Source organism: Quercus robur, chromosome 2 (genome assembly GCF_932294415.1).
Source record: "Quercus robur chromosome 2, dhQueRobu3.1, whole genome shotgun sequence".
NCBI classification, from domain to species: Eukaryota; Viridiplantae; Streptophyta; class Magnoliopsida; order Fagales; family Fagaceae; genus Quercus; species Quercus robur.
This window is the reverse complement of record NC_065535.1, coordinates 32,097,135-32,119,521: the sequence shown is the minus strand read 5'-3', so window position 1 is coordinate 32,119,521 and position 22,387 is coordinate 32,097,135. Positions and strand designations below refer to the sequence as shown.

The 22,387-nt window shown below is 32.6% G+C and overlaps 1 protein-coding gene across 1 annotated transcript; it reads right to left on the bottom strand.

The window, feature by feature from the left end:
* Positions 1-9,885: 9,885 nt before the first annotated feature.
* On the bottom strand, positions 9,886-11,279 carry LOC126713364 (arabinogalactan protein 41-like). Its single transcript, XM_050413109.1, has 2 exons — positions 10,895-11,279; positions 9,886-10,255 (listed from the first exon to the last, which is right to left on the bottom strand). The coding sequence occupies exons 1-2, from the start codon at positions 11,010-11,012 to the stop codon at positions 10,167-10,169; spliced, it is 207 nt and encodes a 68-aa protein (XP_050269066.1). The 5' UTR covers positions 11,013-11,279; the 3' UTR covers positions 9,886-10,166.
* Positions 11,280-22,387: the final 11,108 nt, after the last annotated feature.

Sequence of the window (22,387 nt, the reverse complement as noted above, 5' to 3'; positions counted from 1 at the left end):
ATTGGTATGGAAGCATGTAAAAATCATTTCTTTTGCCTGCAAGTACTTCAAATTATGAGTCCCCTATAGATGAGTCTCCTGTAGATAATGAAGGAAGTTCTCATATGCTTGCAAGTACTTCAAATCAAGTGGCACAAATGAAATTTAGGTTGAGTGGGGCAATGTCATCTTTTGATTTGTTTGTGAACAATACTTTAAGTAGTTCAAAAAAACATGGGAGTGCTAGAATGGAATTTGATCATTTCATTGATGAGGGAGTGTTGAAGAGGAGTGAAGACTTTGATATTTTGGCATGGTGGAAAAGTAATGGTCTCAAGTATCCTACTTTACAAAGGATTGCAAGAGATATTTTAGTCATTCCTGTCACAATTGTTGCTTCAGAATCTACCATTAGCACTAGTGGGAGACTTTTAAGTCCACACCGTAGTAGGCTACATCCCAAGACTATAGAGGTAATGATGTGTGCTCAGAATTGGTTATGGAGTGAAATCAATGGTTAGCAATTGTCTAATTTCTATTTATAAAATCAAATTTGTATTTTTATATTTGCTAGTTACAATTTGATGAAATTTATTCAACTATATCTAGAGATTGTATAATTCAATCAATTCTTGATGATGGGGAGCCTAATGAAGAGGATGGTAGTTGTGTCACAATTGTGGAGGATTAAACATTTTGTATTAATTTAGTAGCCTTTTTAATTTCTTAGACTTGTTGGATTAATTTGTTGGTTTGTAATTATTTTAAACTTGTGGGATTTATTTTGTTGCTTTTTAATTTCTTGGACTCGTTGGACTTGTGATACTTATTTCTTGGACTTCTTGGATTTATTTTATTTTTATATTTAGCTGGTGATTTTAGTTATGATTTTGTTGATTAATGATTAAATGTTTATTTTGGCTAGGTGATTTATTGATTTAAAATCTTAGTTATGATTTATTGAATTATGATATTAGTTATGGTTTATTGATTTATAATTAACAGGTGATTTATTTATTTATGATTAGTAGCCTATGATTTGGACTAATTTGGCATTTGGGCCACGTTATCTAAGCTTGAATTAGAATATATACACTTGAATGTAGGCAAAAATAAATTTGGGCTTCAATTCTTTTTTTCTTTTTTTTTGGTTGGGCCACAATTTGGGCCGCGGATGGGCCCAAATCTAGCAAGGCTTAACGGGGCCCACGGGGCTCGATTGGGCGGGTCCGGGCCCTGGGAAAAAAACCCGCTTAGTAAACGGGAAGGGTCTGGGCCACGGGTCTTGGCCCCCGAGTCGGGTCTGGGTATGGAAAAACCCGGCCCAAACCCGACCTGTTGTCATTCCTATTTGTAAACTATGTTGATGAATATTTTTGTTAATGTTTTTTGATTGCCACATCAAATTTGGTTTTGTATGATTGTACTTAATTGTTGATTATTGATTTAATTAAATGAATGTGAAAATTGATTTTATTGCACTATAATTTTTTTAATATCCTCCATATGGTCATCTTTCTTTTATTTATTTCTCCTCCTGACAACCTTTATGATTTCCAATTAAGGATTACTAATTGACGTTTGATTTCTTTTTCTTTTTTTTCTTTTTTTTATATACTCTTTATTACTTTGTATTTTTCTATTTTTCTTTACATAAATCTCTCTCTCTCTCTCTCTCTCTCTCTCTCTCTCTCATCAACTTATTGTTTTCCCAAATAATGACTCTAATGCATTAAATATCTATAAGGTTTTTTTTTATATATAATTTTGACGCCCTTTAGTTAGTATATTAATAATTATTAGTTTGTTTATGGTATCTTTGGTTGGATATCCTCATTAATTTAAAATTTAGTGTTTCTAGATTTACATGTGTTTTGTATTCCATTTTTCCTTTTATGTATTGTAAAATCCCTCTCTCTTTTTTTAAGGCATATCGTAAAATCTCATAAGAACACTTCATGACACAATTTTATTTATTTGAATTTAAGCTCTTCCAACAATTGTGAAAATTTCAAAAAGTAATTCAAAAGATAAATCAAGATATAATTCATTATTTGATTGAGTAGTTGTATGCTAGAGTTAGGTTGTAATTTATAAGTTGTTTAGGATATTAAATATAGTATTGTGTGTGATTTATGGAGTAGTCAATTGATTTTTCATTGTCCTTTAAGTTAATAAAAACCTACATTTTTTTTCTTTTTTTTGTTTTTGTTTTAAAACCTTTGTCCTAATTGCATCAAAAAAAAAAAAAAAAGACCACTGTAAAAAATTATCACACACAATGCGTGGATTCACAACTAGTTGTTCTTAAAAAAATAAAATGAGTAAGAGTAGATTATACCTAGAAAAAAAAAGTTGCAATTTTAACAAGGATCGAGCAAGTCAATTTTTTAAAAATTTGATCCCAATTTTTAAATAATTTATAACCTAGCATATTTAACAAGCATTGCTTATGAAAGAAAAGCATAAAGTCATGGATTTAAAAAAATAATAATTTCTTTATCTTTTTGAACCTTAGATATTTTCGTTAGAAATACAACAAAAAGAAAAATGTCAAATGAGGGTTCAAGCTTACCTAATCACCTTAACCAATGTATCATTTAATTGGTTTTACATTTTTTTTTTTTTTTATTTCCCAGGGTTGGCCCTAGGATCTCTTACTAGAGAAAAACCCTAATTGTGGGGAGGGGGGGGGGGTAATAAGTAATTAGTATACATACATACATACACACACATACACACACTACTACTACTATTAAAGATACAACAAATTTTACTTCACAGACCTTATAAATTGATGTGTCACTAATCACAATATTCGAATAATCATTTATTATCTTTTTGAATTACCACCCGTTGGTATCCGCTCTGTGATGATTTTTGTTATTTTTTAGACCCTCGAACAAACAAGGTTTAACCAATTTTAAGGCCAATTTGTTAATTAGATTAGTTATGCAAGCCTTAGGTTAAAAAAACAATCAAGCATATCATTCATAGCGGAAAAGTAAATGACAAAGGATATGATGACCAAGGAAAACTAATGAAACAAACTAGTTTCATAGTAAAACCTGGGGGGACCAATCCCAAGATGAACAATCCACTATCATATAGAGATTTTACAGTCAAAATATCAATTCCTAGTAAACCTAACTAGTGTTAACAAATTTAGCTTTGAATCCCACAAATTTATCAAACATAGATCTATTCCAAACGTGAACCTCCAATCCACACACTTCAAAATCCCATTAAAGCTTTGAATCAACGTAAACCTCCAATCTATGACTTCAAGACCACACTTAAAGATTTAGATCTCTAGCACCTTTGATGACTAGAATGATGGCAGCAACTTCTACAACACCGAATCTTTAGTTTCTTCAAAGAATAATATCAATAGAAGATTTGAGAGAGCTTTTAGTACAGAAACCCTAGATCTAGAATAAGAGGCATAAAAGGCACTCTTCTTTCTCTATTAAAAAGCTCTCTAGGGTTTGCTTATAATATCTTTTAAAGTACTACAACAAACAAAACACGATTTGGGCTTGAAACGAACAAGTTATGAGTTTTTTCATGTTTGCTGATTTTTACTGATCCACAACTCTCAATCAATCGCAATTCAATTTCAATCGATCGAAACTGTGAAAAATCCAGATTCTTGAATCAGCTTCTTTCCTATTCTTGCACACTAAATACCAACATCTTGAGCATTGTCTAATCAATCTTATAGACTCTATGAGCTATATCAAGACAAGTTTGTGTTCATTTGATTGCCAAGAAATCTATACACATATAAAATTCAACAATTTCTCTTAAATTTTTCATTACAAGATGTCCAAAGAATTCTAAGTAGGGGGTTCATCCGTCCAAACGAAACTAACCCAACTAGACTCACCATATATATAAGTTTATTTAATTAACCTTACTTTAATATTTAATTTTGATTAATTTTGATCTTTTGAGAATTAATTTAATGAATTTGGAAATTTAGAATATAGTTTAAGAATATTCTATGACACTAATGGTTTATAGAAAAAAAAAAGTACTTAAAAAGTTGATAAAAGTCATTATTTTTTCACAAACTACGAGAGATGTGAGCACAACCTAGGTCGGAATAGATTGGATTTTACACGTGATAGGTTGGTTAGGAATTTCTCAATCTTAAAAGGTTAGGCTGGAAAGACCCTCCATCTTGATCCATGTACACTCCTTAATAGAGTATGATAAACATGGTGGTATATTATGTATCAATTATATGTAGCATCTCTTTCACATCGTATATATCTTATATACAATATGAGATAGATGTTACGTGAGGTTTTATTTATTTATATATTTTTTTGATAATTTGATAGTTAGTGTTGGGGATTTGAATCCTTGATTTAGAGAAGGTTTTTGGTATCAAATGATGAGTTATTATTAGGTATTCCCGGAGTACGGTAATGTGATACTCCCTTATTTTATATTCATGGTAGATCCCACTAATTAAATTCATGGTGGAGTCCACCATTTATATGAGAAGAGGAAGCATCACATCACCATACTCAAGAGAACCTAATAATTTTCCTCAAATAATACCATGTTAGTCATATCAAACTCTAATAAATAAAAAACATGTGTGCAAAAATAACCACTGTTAGTTTCTTTAAGACTTTCTTCCCTCTTCTCGTGTGTGTGTTAAAATAGTTAATATTCTTAAAAAAAAATTAAGAGCACCAGCATTAGGTGTGCCAAATGCAAAAATTTGGCATTTGGTACACCAAACACTACAAACCCTACCACATTAAATGTTGCAAATGCTAAAAGTTTTAGCATTGGTGAACAATACAATTCTAATAATAGAATTGTAAGGACAGAAATGCTAAACTTTAAAAAAAAAAAAAAATTATTCTACTTTTCTTTCTCCTATCTCAGCCTCTCTTCCTCTCTCATTCTCTCTTCCTCACATTCACTCTCCTCTTTTCCTCTCTCGCTCTTACCTTCGATCTCACCTCAGATATCGTCACCAATTCGCCTCCTATCTTGCCACCTTGTACACCACCAATCTCACTCTTAGACGCCACTACCAATCTTGCCAGTCGACTCTTGCCAAGCCACCAACATTTTCTAGCCTTTAATCTCACCCAACTACCACTGATCTTGCCAGCCTCCTCTCCCCAAGCCACCGTCAATCTCTCCAACTCTCTCTCTCTCTCTCTCCATTTGGTTGTGGTGTTTTTTTTTTTAGGGTTGTTGCAATGGGCTAATATTGGTGGGTTGCAGTGGTTGTGGGCTGATTTTGGTGTGTTGTTTATAGCGGCTGTTGATGGTTGGATTGATTTTGGATTGTGATTACAGTGGTTTTGTGGTTGATTTTGGGTGGTGGGGAATTTTGCATTTATTTATTTATTTTTATATATATTGTAGGAGTTTTTTTAAATTATTTTAATGTGTTGTATATATTATTTTAATGTGTTAAAGGGAAGAATAGAATATTTGAAGTAGGATGTACTGTAAAGTGGTGTGTTAAAATAGAAAAAGTAGGTTTTTGTGTGTTAAAATGACATTTGGAACAGCATTGTTGATGCTAACCTTCCACCAACTTTGAGAGTAGTGGTAGAATACTGATATAGTTATTCTGCACACATGTTTCTTAATTATTGGATTTTAATACACTGACATGATATCATTCAATACTAAATACTTTTTCCACAATTTGAATCTCCTACACAATGTTTTGCCAACTGAGACACTTTTTCACCAATGAGCATGAGTCACGGACTCAAGGGTTCTAGCTCCACAGGGAGCATAAGAGTTCTTCTAGTATCATAAATAAATTCACAATTTCTGTTATAACTTTCTTATGTGATTGGTTGTTTGTCAATTTTACATACACTCACCACTTTTTTTCTAACATTCACATTTTGTTAAGTCAAAGGATTGTGATAAAAGTTGTAGTTTGTTTATAGCAATAGATTTTTTTGGGTATTTTAATATATCAAATTCAGGAAAAATAAAATAAGAAACTTTTAAACGCCCGCAGTTTCTAGCGTTTTCAAAGTGGTTGCCACGCTGGCACATCCCAGCCTGTTGTTTGCTTGAAAAAACAGCACAGAGCCGCAGTTTAGTTAGCAAAACCAAAAGAAATAGAGAGCAGCGGTCCAACACCAAAATTTCCCACAAACTCTTTCTTGGGGACCAAACAATACCACGTAGACGTAGTATATATATTTTTGAAAACAAAAAAAAAAAAATTAAAAAAATAAGAAATACAACCATATATCTAAAACCCTAACTCAAGTCAAAACCCAAGAAAAAAAAACCCATCCAACAGAGTAAAAAAAAGAAAGGAATGGATCAAAGCGGTGTTTCTCAAAGCAAAAGTCAGAGCGAGCCCGTGTGTGGTAAGGAGGCTCTTGATCTACTCAACTGCGTTACCCAATCGCCTTACGATCAAGACAAATGCCTCCGCCTCATACAGTCCTTGCGAGACTGCGTGCTCAACAAGGTACCTTTCTCACTCTCTCTCTCTCTCATTGTTTTGTGATGGTTTTATGACCTTTGTTGCTTGTTTAGAACCGAGTACAATTCAAGTTATAGACTTATGTAAATGGGTTTTTTTTTTTTTTTTTTTTTAATAAAGAGTTGGGATTTGTTGCCTTTTTGGAATTTTGTTTCACACTATGAAATAGTCAATGGAGTTATTATGCGTATTGGGGTTTTTCTAAAATTCCTGAAAGGACTGTTAGATTTTGCGCATTTGGGTTTGGGACAAACAATGCCAAGTTTGTTTGTGTGGACGAGTATTGTGTTTTTGACCCAGTAGTAGTCTGCTCGGTGATATTAAATATTAGAATGGATTTTTATCTTTCGTCAATAATTAGTATGTCTGGTGTTCTTGAAGTTTAAAAATGAACTTATGTGATGTTGGGTTTTTGTAGTCACTTTAGATTATGTGTATTGGGGTATACTAGATTTCCTGAGAAGACTGTTAGGTATTGAGGATATGGGTTAGGAACAATGCCATGTTTGTGAGGAAAACTAGTGTGTTTTTTGACCCACTAGTTGTCTGCACGTTGATATTAAATTAGAGTAGAATTTGCAACTTTCGGCACTAATTTTTTTTTTTTTTTTGGGTGCTCTGGAAGTTGAAAATGAACTTATGTCGATGTTGGAATGTTATAGTGACACTAGATTATGATTTCTAACTTATATTTTGATTAGTAACACATGCACCTGGTGGATCTTAATATGGCCTTTACATGATACCCGGCTTTTTGTGTGGTTTTCCATTTAATCTTGAATGAGCCTTCTGTTGAGAGGTCTGTGAAGATATCCAAGCATGGAAATTTGTTTTTTGCCTAAAGAAAGAAAACAATGTTATAACTGGACCAGCTAAAGCAAGGATGGGGAAGTTGTGTCACTACTTGCATTAAGGTTCTAGTTCAGATCAGTCTGATGTGATTGCCTCTTCCATACCAGTGCCTTTACATCCCTTTGATGATAATAAGCATTACTTGCTTCCTAAACAAATATTAGAGATAATGAAGGTGCCACCTAAATTATGTCAAAGCTTTTGTCATCAAGTGACCATTTAACAAATTTGGACCAGGTTGCTTAGCTCTTTTGTTTCAACTGTAATCCCTATCATGTACTTACCGGTTTCCAAGCATGAAGTTACCTTCTTAGCATTTGTACTTTGTTCTCAACAGTAACAGAAAGATGATAATGCCCTTGTTTAGTCCATGGGTTGGTTTTTGTGGGGGGGGTTTATTCTGTCTAATCCATACCAAGAACCAAACCAAAATGACTTCTCATTTGATTCCCTTTCTTTATTGGGTTATATAGCTTCTTATTTCTCTCCTTCACAAGCACCCTAGAGTAGAGTCCTTTCGATTTTACAAATTTTCCCCACCTGGGAAATGTGAAACATGTTGGTCTTAGGTTTAAAATAATGATCCTAATTGAACTTGCCTTTCAGTTATGACATTCTTGGCAGTAAGACTTATCCCAAAAAACACACACAAAATGAAGAAGACATTGTTGGCTGTAAGATCAATAGATTATTTGGCATCATAGAGCAGACACTACAGTTATGACAACCTACTCTTGATATGACATTAAACATGGTACAAACAATTTGGCTTCAAGTGAGGGTGCATATTTTGAATGGAGTAGACCTCTGAAATGCAATTTAAGAACAAATTTCTCATTTAGATCATGTGAGGTCAATGGCCTTGTATTTCTATGTTTCATTTTGTACAACATACAATGCGTTTACTGTCTTTTGCTATTCTTTTCTTATGTTTTTTTTCCCTCAAACAGAAAGTCAAGAAGTTCTCACTAACTGATCAAGAAAAGCAAGAAGCAAACACAACGGGCAAGAAAGCTTGATTGAATTTTGTCTGAAGTCTGTTTTGTATCACTGATGACAAACTTGATAGCTAGCACAAAATTGTTTTCACTTCGACCCAATCCATAAAGAATGCTGCTTTGAAAACATTTTGATATTAACAAAAGTATTATTCACTTTGTTGTGGGAATTTCTTTTGGAGGATCAGAAGAGTGGCATATGTTTTTCAAGCATTGAATGCTTGATTTTATCTTCTCCAATGGAAAATAATACTAAAAACATGTCAAACCTACTATACTAGTTTCGCTGTTGCAACTACTAGTAATAATATAATACTTACAGTTTTGCCATTCTTACTGATGCTAGATATTTACCAATAATTCAGACATTTCGAAAGGAATCCATTTTTTTGTCCCCAAATGTTACAATGTGAAATTGTGTCGTCAGTCTGTCTTGTTGGTAGATGCAATTATGCTTATGGAGGTCAAAGTCAAGCAGCATTATATTTTTGGTACTTTTTAACACATCCAATAACTTATTGTACAATGTAGGTTGTGGTTCTGTGATGGTAGTATGTGGGAAACATGGCTATACATTATAGCGAACAAAGGGTTGTAGAACCGTTGTGAAACCGTCTAAAAATGTTGGATATAAGTATATGGTTGTGATAGCTCTTCTTCTTCTAAATAATTTATGACGTGGAATTTCACCAAGTTAGGATCTTTTGAACCCACCCTTAAAGATGTAAACCATGAATATAAATGATCCCATCTGCCAGTTCAGGTAAAATCAAGAGAATTCCTAATGGGAATCAAACCTAAGATGTTTTGGTCTATAGTTCATCCAAAATCTCCAACGGTTAGGTTGCAAGTGCTCTATATGATCCCACCTCCGCGAAGCATGTTGGATTTTTAGGGCTCGTTTGGTACGTGTATTTAAACAACAGTTTTTAGTTTTTTTGAAAATACGTATGGTTGAAAAATTGTGTGAAAATACTTATAATATTGTTTAAAAACTGAAAACATGTGTTAAAGTTTATATATCATGCAGGCTTTAATTACTTGAAAATGTCAGGAAATTGCATTTTGCTTTTTTGCCTCCCAATTTTATTGTACGCATTTAATGCCCATTAACGTAGTAACGTGCAAAGCACAACCGATTATTGGTCTCCCTATAAAATGCGCTTAATGAGTAACGGTCTCCTTATTAAATGCGCGTTATGAAACATATATTGTGTAGTTCAACCATAAGGTCCATGACTGAAACTAATTCAAAATTGAGTAAATTCAAAAACGGTTTGTTTGGTGAAGAAAAGGCAAAGATAAACCACCAAACATTGGTTTCAATTAATACTATCAAATTTGGGGCTCAAAATTTCTCCTCTCTTGTATGTTTGACTTGGTTTAAATGCTCATGTGTTCATGTTTCATTTTAACAATAATGATCACCCTTAAAATTATGAGAAAGCAAAACGAGACCAATGAAAGTAGTGCTATTTCCCTTATACAGAGAGTAATTAAGACAACAAAAGAAGCAGATAAATGAGAAAAAAGATTTGTTTCAGAGAAGAGCAAGGTGAATTAGACTGCCACCAAATTGAATAATAACATTAACAGCAGCCACTATCCCCAACAACAATATGTTGAATGTCAGAAAACTACATACACAGCCAGACCCATCCAACAACAGTTTCTCTCACACAGACACACACACACAAACACGAACACAAACACCAGCCCCACCTAGAAACGCCTTTCTCAATACCTAAATTCCCCCAACATTACATTTGCCATTGCATTTTCAAACTCATCCCTCAAAAACCCATTCTCAGCCTGGCAATTCCATGTGAAATTTAAAAGCTTTAGGACATGTCCGCAGAGTGGATAAGGTATGTGAGCACCAAAGCCACCGCCATCAACACATACGCAATACCTTGGTCAATTGATGTCCCTGCTAACACACATTAACAATGCCAACCTCATCAGCTCCATTTCACAGCAGAGACCACAATCAAAGTTCTAAAAATATAAGTAATCAAAGTTCTAACGAGAAATTATTCAATTCTTAGGGAGCAATATTCATTTCTCTAGCATAATTGTGAGTCTTGCTAACTAAAATTTATCATGTGACCCATTATTCATACGAGCAAGAATAAGGAACATTGCTTTTGGAGTATCAAATAATTTCACAAAAAAATTGTGAAAGAAAGCCTCACATTTTCTTCTGGAATGGAAAAACCTTAAAACCCTTTAACTAAACAAGCTTAAAATATTCATGACACTTCTCTCTCCTCAAGGTGAAGGATAAGATTGCAAGTTCAAATCAAAGGGTAATCTTCAAAAAGTTCAATTTTCCCTTATCTTCTAACATAGTTTCTTTCCTTTTGTTTTGTTACTCAACATCCTACAACATAGTATCCAAAGCTCGTTTTCTAGATTTGAGTTTTACCCAATACCCAAAAGATATAAAACCTTAAAAAACCCAGATTCACATTGCAATAAACCAAACCATTACATATCAGATCTGCAAAATATATATATATATATATATATAGAAAGAGAGAGAGAGAGAGAGAGAGAGAGATGTAACCGTCACTGGTAGGGGCAGGAGCTGGAGCGAGGTTTTGAGGGTGAACGGAAGGCAAGAAAATAGCGAAAAGGAGAACCAAAAAAGCAACAACTCCCAATGAAATCCTTGTAAACGCCATTTCCTTTTCCTTGCTTTGAATTTTCAACTAAAGAGTGCAACTACAAATACAATACAAACCAAAAACTAAAGTCTAAGCACCGATCTCTCTCTGCGACGCCCCTCAAAGCGATACGCAGAGAGAGAGAGCCAGAGAGAGAGAGAGAATGGTCACTCAAATTACAAATGCAGCGAGTGTTTTTTTTTTTTTTTAGAGGTGGTTGCTGTGACTGTACTTAGAATATGAGAATGTGATAGGAGGGTTATGAATCAAAAGCGTTTTTCTTTTTCTTTTTCTGTTTTAATTATAGTGCATACAGATACAGGTGTGTTTGTAAGTTGTAACTTTGTGTTCGTTTGTTTGTGTTTTTATTTTTTTGGTAAAATATAGTTAACATCTTGGCTTAGTGCCAGCTAAACAGGTAAATTTAAGACTTCTTAAAATTGACTAATTTAATTTTTTTATCTATTACTCATTTTTCTCGTTTTTATCGCCGTGATCATTGGTTTTAAAAAATCTTTGATCTAGTTAACATATTAACCTAAATTTACGGTGATATATGTATTTCAACCTTTATTTTAGGATAAATTTTACTTATATATTCTAAGATTTTGATTAATATCAATTAAGTTCAAAATTTTTCAGAACTAACTAATTTGATCTTCAAAACTAATTTAATATTTAATTAGGGACTATCATTACGCACCATTGACGTAATGATCACTCTACAAATATAAGTACTTATAAAATGTAGAAATAAAAATTAAAAGTTTAAGTCTACAGAAGTGAGCTCCATACAATATTAAAGTAAAATTTTATCTATCTTAAAAAATATTATTAAAGTAAAATTCTATCTATCTTTAAAATAAAAAAAAAAGTTAGTGGTACCAAATTCGTTAATTTTGAAAAGTATTAGCTCAAAGTTATGGGATATGTTAATTTTATTAAAAACTTTTCAAGAAAGAAAGGTGAGGAGAGAGAAAACCGGTAAACGGGAAAAAGGAGAAGTGGGGGGGGTCCAGAGGAGGAGGGCGCATGTTTCGGAGCGAGAGCATGTGAGTTGTGAGCTGACATGAGCAGAGGACAGGCTTCTCCCTTTTGCTTTTGGTCTGACAGTCTGTAACTTCCCTTAGTTGGCCCCATTACCATTACCATATGATGCCCATTCTTCTCTCTCCTTTTCTTCTTTCTCCATTTTTTACCATTTTATTCCCTTTCCTCCCCTCCTTTCTTTTCGTTTTGGTTTGGCTTTGGCTTTGCGTCTAAAAATGTTAAATATACTTACTGGTACAGGTACACAGTCACGCCACACATGGAGCCTCAAAACAAACTTGTCAATTTATTGTATTCGGTGGATTTCATTTCAACCAAATAATAAATAAATATTTTAATTACTTTTTATTGTATTTCGTGGATTTTAATTTCAACCAAATAATAAATAAATATTTTAATTACAATAATTATTTATTGTATTCCGTGGATTTTATTTGTGGGTTCGAATTATAATTAATAATAACTTACTTCTTAAGATTTATTATAAAAATATTGCAGATATAACCGTTGAACTTCTTATATTAATTTATAAAAATTTATAATATTTTTAGTAAACTCTTTAAAAAATTAATTTTCTTTTCTAATCATAAATTACTCAAGTATAATAGGAACAGTATCCGAAGGATCCTGTATCCAACAATATACATGGTGTTATATATTATATTATTTACAACTTTAAATGACATATTAATATATTATTAAATACATTTTTAGATTTGTAATATTTATTCAAAACTTTTGAAATCAATACATTCAAATGCAAAAAATCTTCTGAACTTATTATCTAGCCCCTCATCTCTTTAGTATAGAAAAAATATATACATTTTCCTAATTCATTGAATAATATTAGACAATTTTAAGGTTTCTTTTTTTTTGGGGGGGGGGGGGGGGGGTGGGGTGGGGTTAAGGTATCTTCGTATTTTTATTTTTAGGGTATGGTAGCCACTATGATCATCAGCTTATATTTTTTTTCAATAATTTAATCTTCTCCATTCTTTCACCCAAAAACGCTTGAAATAAACAATTCTCATCACAGTTAAAATTAGTTAGCATTCCTTTTTATTTATTTATTATTATTATAGATATAATAGTGTGGGTACCTAAGGCATACTTAGACATGCTTACAATGTCCTAAGCATGCTTGCAAAGTCCTTGGCCGTCCTCGGCATGCTTTGCAACGTCCTCGGCATGCTTAGCAACGTCCTCGGCTTGCTTACAACGTCCTAGGCGTCCCACACCGAAGAGAAATCCCCCCACTTTTTATCTTATAAGCTTTGAAGCGAAGAAGTAGTGTACCACTAGCTCCATTTTTCGATGTGGGACACCTAGGACGTTGTAAGCATGCCGAGGTCGGCCGAGAACGTTGCTAAGCATGTCGAGAACGTTGCAAAGCATGCCAAGGACTTTGCAAGCATGCCTAGGACGTTGTAAGCATGCCTAAGCATGCCTTAGGTACCCACATATAGTATTTTAAATCTATGACATCTATTTCATGATAATTATTTTTTATCATTAGGCTAAGATACCAATTAATTTTTGTTATAGACAATGATTGAATCTCAAATATTTTATTTGACGATAAGAGACTTTACCAATTAAACTAACTAAAACCCACAATTAGTTAACATTTCTTATTTGGTCAAATAAATTTTTAAATGATATGGCATTGTGAACATGTTTAACCTCATAAAAAATAAAAAATAAAAGGTAAAATTTCTATCATGAAGGGAAATGGCGAGCATCTACATCTTTTATTTTGAAAGGAAGACATGTTATATGAGTTACTTGAGCCTTTTTTGCTATTTATTTCTCCTAATTTGATATTTATATTTTTTCCTGGTTGAAAGGGATGTAGAGAATGGAAAAACAATGGAAGTAAGAAAAAAAAATTTAGGGGAGAAATTGCAAAAACAAAAAACCCCTCAAAATTGTTATCTTTTGACAAATTAAATCCTTACTTTTTATTTTTTTCAGTTTAAACGCTTAACTTTATAATCCTTGACAATTTGAACATTTTAGTAGTTATTAGTTTTTTACTTCCATTCATCTCTCTTAAATTTTATTTTGGCTATTTCGTATTTTCGTATTTCTTATTTACTCTTTATGTGGTGGGAGAACATTTATTTGGAATTATTAATTTTTTTGCATTTTTTTGGTATTCTCCTTATTAGTTGTAAAGATAATACAAGATGGAATTTTATTTATTCAATTATGTTTTAACCTCAAGTTAATAATTTAACATTTAACCTGTCATGATCACTTCATTTAGCAATAGCACCTGTTTCATGCCATCATATTTTGTACGGGATTTTCCTTCCCTAAAACGAGAACGGAACACCCATGATCCGATCTCACTTTGTCTTCTTGTCATATATAATCAAATGGAGTATGTAGACATTATTGTATTATTTTTTATATGTGTATTTAGACATTATTTCCAATGGGTAAAAGGTAAAGTCATTTATTATAATTTCCATTCCTTTTTTTTTTTTTTTTTTTTCCTTTGAAACCTAAATCAAAGAATTACAATTCATTTTCTTCTTCCCCTTCCATCATCCAAACACACAAAGCAAACTCATTGTCGTTTTTTCTCTCCTTGCTTGTAGGCACCAAACTTGGGTAATGATCGTTCAAGACATTATTATCCCCAAAATTCTGTTTTTTTCCCCCTCAATAGAGAGATGTGGACCGTATAAAATGCGTATGAGACTGGCATACGACTTTATTTATTTCTTTATTTTTATGAGGATTTGGATTCTGGAATGCAATGACAGCAGTTTTGTGATTCTATAAAATAATACTAATGCACAAGTGGCTAGAACAACGAATTGGTTGCCAAGGTGGAATTAGTAACGTTTCTCTGGCTGCTATACTTTTGAACCTGCTCTTGGTTGCCATTGCCAACAAAGACCGACAAATATTCGTCTCATTCTACAAGTTGGAACATTTAACAACCACGAACATTTATGCCAACAAACATCCTGTTCAATTAATAAAGGCCTTTCACAAATTGGATCTTATACTGATTCGAGCGGAAGAAAGAAGATATTTCTTTCTCTTCTTCATTTCTAGAACCAAAAAGGAAAAAAAAGAAAGACTGGACAAGATGTGGATGCAAGGAAATTGGTTGAGTTACACATTCATGTGTCTCAAAATCTCAATTATTGATCTAGTGATTCTAAAAGTCTCATGAGATTCATGAAATTTTAAGTTTAAAACACTTAACTAGTACCTTAGGGTCATCCCAAAAAGATTATTTATTGTAATTACATTGTATGTATACGACGGGGTACTACACACATTTGGAGAATAGTCAAGTGTTTGAAGAGCTCTAGGTACCAAGAATACCACAAACATAACTTTCTTTCACAACAAATTTCATAATCATTGAAATAGTAGACTATGAGTAATGGGCACAATTCGTATCCATTACTTTTTTTTTTTTTTTTTTCCACCAGCCAACCACTTCTGTGGAATTTATTGTGCAAAATAGTATCAATAGCAGTGTTGTAGTTGTAAATTCCACCAAGTTCAATGTTCAAGACACAAATACATACGAACCCATGCGTACAGAGGAAAACCGCCTTCAATTAGTATTATTTTAAAATGTGCCAGTGCAAGATGTTGTTTTGTTTTCTTTTTAATGTATAGAGGAAATTATTCAGCCAAAGAAAAAGGGATAAAGGAAATCAACTAAGCAAGAAACAAGAAGCAATTAGAGCATGACTAAGGGTGATGGAAGAAATGGGCCCCAAAGCTAATGCAAGAAGCAGCCCAAGCTGCCATGCTATATGGGCTAAAAAATTAGCCTATCCTGGTACAAAACAAAAATCCTACCCCACAAAAGAACAAAAGAGAGGTAAGTTTTTATATCCAATTCAATATTTACAGGCTACCAATCAAATTCTGCAGCAGAGTTGAGAGTGGTAGAGATTAGATTTATGACACCTTCAAAAGTTAAATAATTAAGGCCTTTGTGAGCAGCTAAAGAGACAGTAAGTAATGCTATTAATATTAGTCTATTACTGCCTTTACTTCTACCTAATTTATATGTGATAGCATATTTGGTAATCAACTTACAACTAGAATTTGAGATGGTTCATTTTTTAATTTGATTCGAGATTGGCTCATCAAATAAACTTACATTTGAATGCATTACTTGGCATAAGATAATAAGCACCCTTGGGAGATGAAGAATTCTTCAAATATTTTTAATTCATCAACTTGACCCAGAATTTGTCATTGCTTACACTCAAGTCAGTGACTCTTCTCATGCCCAAAACCCCACATTAGATATATCATCATTCTATGATTTTAAATGGCATTTTCTCTGATTTAACATATTTCCCTGTTCAATAACAATTTAACACACACACATATATTTATTGGTATTTATATTTGTGTTCAAGATATAGTGTGGTATTTATATTGCAGGAGGTGCCTTAGATCCTCTAAATTTACTGGTAGTGGGATTCAATAATAGAATGCTGTTGCGAAGATAATGCAATATTGCCTTGGTGGAATGCTTCGAAAGGGATACAATTGCTTGTCTTGTATGGGTGGAATGCACTATTACTATCTTGTTGTGTCAGCAGATAGTGTTCATGGTTGCTGTTGTGTTCATGGTTATTGTTAATGTTATATACATAAATAAAAAAAATACTAGCCTCATCACACGCGCTTTGCGTGTGCGATGAGACTTTTTTTTGTTGGTTAGTGATCCTATTTTGTAGATTTTTTTTTTATTCTATATATATATATATATATATATAATTTTTATTTTGAAAATCTAATTTATAAGTAGATAAAGTAATTTAAAAATTAACAGGAAAGTAATCATATTTTTTAAGCAATGTTTTAGTGGGAGTTAGAGTTGCATTTTTACCAAATTGTCCTGTAATTTATCTCTACTTAAACATAGGGATATAGGGGCATTTTTAAACTAAAAAATGAGGAATCCAAACAGAAGAAGCCCCTTAAATAATAATACAATAAAGAGTCGAGCAAAGGACCGGTGCACTGTATGGCACTGTATGGCCAAAGCGTATGACTTTGGGCCATAAATTGGCAGAGCAAGCCCCACCAAATTGATCAGCCTGGGCCTACAAAGTCCAACCCAGCTAAGTGTCCTCGGCTGGGCCTGGATCCAAGTTCCATTTTTTTCCTTTCACTGTGTGGACCAAGCCCAGCACAAAATAGGAATATTTGACACCCATGAGCTCTTGGTGAGTGTAAAGCCCAAACACCCAAAGGGAATTCATATTACCTGATACCTGCTATGCAAAAGCAAAATGAAACACAAAAGCCTCCTTTAAGAGATGAAGGCCAAATTATCCTTCGAATTTAACAAGTTCAGAAGGAGACAATCTCTTTAAGGAAACAAATTGGGCTGTACTTAGTAATTACTACTTAGTCAACCAAATTACCATTTTTTAAGAGAAAAACCACATCAGCTCACCGCTCAATACCTGAGGAAAATGTATACCAAATTTTGTGAATTTGGAATTACCTCAATTAAGAGGACTTTAAAACACATAAATTCTGTAAAATAACAAGGCAATTCCAAACGCACAAAAAAAAAAAAAAAAAATTATATAAAGAGGACTTTCAGACTCATAAAAATTCAATGGATCAAACCGAGCAAGGTGTTAATGTGTTATGGGCAAGGTGTTGTTGTTTCAATTAAAAGGTCTTTAAGACATAAAAATTCAGTAAAGTAACAAGTAATCAATGAGATTCACACTCGAGGGAATAAAGACTACCTATCATTAATTCAATTCGAACAAATACAAATTCAACTAGAAATCTCACTGGATATTTCAAATTTTCAATACAATAGTCAATTTAACCGCTAAGCTACTCGTAGTGCTAAGATTAAACTATACTAAAGATAACACGTACAAATTCTAATCAATCTTGTTCTGTGTGGATCCCCGTTTCTTTCTGTCATCCTTCCTTTTATCTCCTTCAAATTCGTTCCAAAATTTGAATCATACAGAAAAATTGTTTGGCTTTACATGTTTCCATGAATGGTAAAGCACTAGGCGGAACTATTTTTGGCAATTATAAAATACTTTGATAGTATTCTATAAATTTCCTAAACATGTTATTGCACACTTCAAAAATGATGTGTCATTATTTTATTGAATAAACTAAAGACATGCGACAAGTTTATGTGATATTTAAAGGAAAATATGGAAGGAATGGCTGCGGATGCAAACAGAATAGAACTTCAGAAGATAAAATCCAAATTCTAAACTTTCAAGTTATAAAATTCAAATATCTCTACACTTTAAAGATGTCGTTCGCAATTTAGTCTTTTTGTAACTATAAAATTATCTATTAAAAAAAGGTTATTTTATTTTACTCGCTGCAAATACAAGTGGCTTTATGAAGGACAGGTTAAGAAGCTGATGAATTATAAGACTTGCATAATTCCTTGGATGCTCTACTACTCATATAGTCATATCATTATACAAGACAAGGAAAGGATAGAGTCCACGAAATGCCAATGACATAGTAAGAACATCATTAAATACTGTGACACTAAACATTTTCAAGAAAGCTGACTTTCTTTCTTGAAAGACAGTTTTGCATTCCATAATATATGTTCATGCCGTGGATGAGAGGTTACAGGCAATTGTCAAATTTAATTAAGAAGCTAGCTACACATTCAAATCATTGTACAATTGATGATGGTTATCTTTCATAATAGCACACGCCACATGGTTACATAATAGACATTCAAGAAAAGTTATCCAGTTTTAGCTGGAAAATTTTTAGGTACTTCTGGAGTATGAAGAAATAGTTCTCTCTCCTTTCATATTTATGGTGGACCCCATCATGAATGTAAGAGGAGAGAGCACCATTTTCTGTGTTCCGAAAATACCTAAAAATTACTTGTTTTAGCTAAGGGAGCTATCAAATTGATCTAATAGGCTAAAGGTCCATTTGGTTGGAAGAATGAAAAAGTGGAGATTAGAAAATATTTTAGTTTCTCTCATTTATATTTGGTTAAAAGTAAGAAAGTTGAGGAATGAAAAAAGAAATAAAAGTGAAAAAGTAACTAGCAGGTTCACCTAAAAGGAGGAGAGAGTAGTTTAGTCATTAACTGCAACTATTCATCTCTCCTCTATTTTTTCTCCCTAAATTGGGAAGATAGAATTTGGGTGGCCAGGGAAGAAAACACCTGGCCCTACCAATTTTTCATCCTCCTATTTTCTCCAACTAAACACCCATAAAATCAATTTTCTCTTCACTTCTATCTCTCATATTTTTTCTATCTTGCATATTTCACTCCAACCAAACGGACCCTAAAACAAGTGGCCAATCTCTTGAAAAACAAATTGCAAAGACAATATGTTTTATACAACTGCAAAACAAAACTTAGCAATGCACATAAGAAGGTGAAGCAAGTCTTATAAATTTGAAGTGCTTAAACAGGTTAGAAATTTAGAGAAATTTGACAAGATAATTTTATCAAAGGAAGAGAATAGTTGGTGATAATATATCTATTAATCTATGTGGCATTGAAGCTTAGATTACTTCCAGTTTGAGATTCGTGCCACAGATCTGAGAAATTGCATGTTGCTCTTCTTCTGTTCTTTTCTTTTTATTTTTTTTATTTTTTTATTTTTTTAATAACAAGGAGTGCATTCGAAAATGCAAAATGCAAAATAATATGTGATATATCATTTACAGACATAAAATTGGCTTTCTCAAAATCTAAGCTCAACTAGCATGATTGTAAAGCGTTAAGGGTAAAAAAGGAACTGTGTAATGGATAGCATAGCACATAGGAATGTTTCAAAGCAAATTGTAATCTTTTCAATCTTTTCATTAAAATGGACACTTTAGGCTCAATTGGCAAAAACCTCTTTGTCTAATGCACAAAGCTGATAAGAATGCCGAAGTATTCATGCATCACTAGCTAGATTAATCTCCATTAAAACCACACGGCAATGATTCATCATTATCTGTAATCACTTGTCCTTATCAACTAATTAATAAAATCCAATGCATGCATGGTTGCAAGTTGCTGCAAATTTTTTTGTCTACCATCTCATTATTGTCAGACTTGATGATGGGATTTGCAACAATCACATAATCAAGCATTATGAACCTTATCAAATGAGATGTAGGGTCGTAACCATGATATTTTGTACCAAAAAATAAAGGAATTATATATATGAACAAAATTAACTTCTCCTTTTTTTTTTTCTTTTTTTCCTTTTTGGTTGAGAAGAAAGAAAAAAAATTGACTTAAATTGTAAGATTACAGGCAATATTAAATATGCTAAACTTATACATTGTTATAGTATGCATATAGGGCTTTGCTTTTTAGCACAATTAATATTTAGTTATTCTCTTAACATGTAAGAGAGTTATAACATTGATAAATGGGCCTTTCAAAATGATGTATAAATAATCAATCTACCTTCAATAGTCTGCCATCACAGTTATCCAAATTTTATATGAATAAAAAAAATGTTTGGAAAAAAATGCAAAAGCCTAAAACCACTACCCATCTTACTACAAAAGGAAATTCACATGATAATGAATTTGATTAATATCACATAAACAACTTAATAAATGAACAATGCTAATGATATTATAAAGTTTACTAAGTTTACCTTACAAACTAATGAGTGAATTATTAAAAATTTCTTATTTATTTTTTGTTTTGTATTTAAGAGTTGACACGTCATTTTCTAAAACTTATGCAATAAAAATTTGTAGACAATCTCACATCACTTGAAAATTGTCTATCAGATAGATAATTGAATCCAATGTCGTGGTCTTTAAGTTATAACTATTAAAATATTTTGAGATTTTTTAATACAGAATTTGTGTCGCCTCTAAAAATTTGAATTTCAACATATAACATTATTTTGTAACACGTCTTGTTGAATAATGTTGGCATTCTATGATGCACCCCGGGATTCAAATCAATAATAGCAAAAGAAAAAAGAAAAAAAATACACACACACATAGAGAACACACAAGAATTTACGTAGTTCGGCAAACTGCCTACCTCCACAAAGAGAAAGAGAGAGACAAAATTCATTCTATTCAATAAGAATTATAACACTCAACCTCTCTTACATAACTCTCAACCCTAAAAAGAACTATTAAATTACTCTTCTTCTAAGAGCTATCTTCTCCTCTATCAAGAGAACTCTTCATCTAAAAGTTTTCTCTTCTTCTAAGAGTATTTTCTTCTTCTCATACATAAGGACTCTTGGACCAAGGCCACCAAACCTTTGCAATAATACCTTTGCAATAAGGCATCAATTACTTCTTCAACAAGAAAACTTTTTTCCTTCCATATAAAGGAGAATCTTTGTCTTGCAAACCAAAGAAAATTATTGTCTTCCACGCCAAGGAAAAACCTTTCGTTCCACATGAAAGAAAACCAAAATGAATCTAATTAGGAATTTGAGGCAATTTTCATCATACTATAATTTTGCCTTACCAGAGGCAAATTAGACCTCAGATAATCAAAGTTCGAAATTTTTTTTTCCTATGCCTTTACAATAATCATCTTGGTAATTCTACCTTTTCTGTCTATCTCCTAGCAACTTGACTTGCAGAAGGCCGCTCTGGCATAAGAATCATCTATTATTGATTTATTGTCATAGGAAAACATAAAATTGTGTTCTGGCATTGGACCACTCTATACAGTAGGTTTCTTACAGAAAAAATCAAGATGTTTGTTGAATTATAAGACCTGCATAATTCCCTTGAAGGCTCTCTATACTTGTATTGATTAGACAACTAAAAAATGAAGTCCACACTGCTCAAGCAACAAGAACCTTTAAACAGCTATGATACAGTGTGAGACTATGTACAATTCCTAAGAAAGCTGTGCTGTACGTAGAAGATACCATTCATATATGATATATGTGATTCACATTTTGGCATTCTATGCCGTGGGTTGAAGGTCAAGCGTAGCTATCATATTTATTTAGAAATATTAAGAAGCAAACTACACATACAACACTTGTACTTGTGATACATCCCTTATTAGATATCCTTCTTTTTCATAGCATAGCACATCTTATCCGAAAAAAACATTTGAAAAATCTCATCCATGTCTAGGTAATGTATCCATCAAATTGATCTTAATAGCTGAAAAAAGGGGTCCTACTACTTAATGGCAGAATTAAGAAGGAAAGGCAACAGGTTCTTAAGTTTTTATACAAAACCAAAGAGCTTCTGAAAGCAGAAAAAGGAACAACAATGTTTTTGTTCAAACTTAAATATTCAATTAGGTGCCGAAATTGTGCCAATAATCCAAAAAAATTGCATGTAAAATAATTTTTTTGAACATTTCAAGTTGC

Excerpts from the sequence above, each read along its gene's own strand:
- LOC126713364 (XM_050413109.1), bottom strand. The coding sequence starts at position 11,012 with ATGGCGTTTACAAGGATTTCATTGGGAGTTGTTGCTTTTTTGGTTCTC. Across the intron at positions 10,256-10,894 it reads TCCTGCCCCTACCAGTGACG|GGACATCAATTGACCAAGGT; the intron begins GTTACATCTCTC and ends GTGTGTTAGCAG.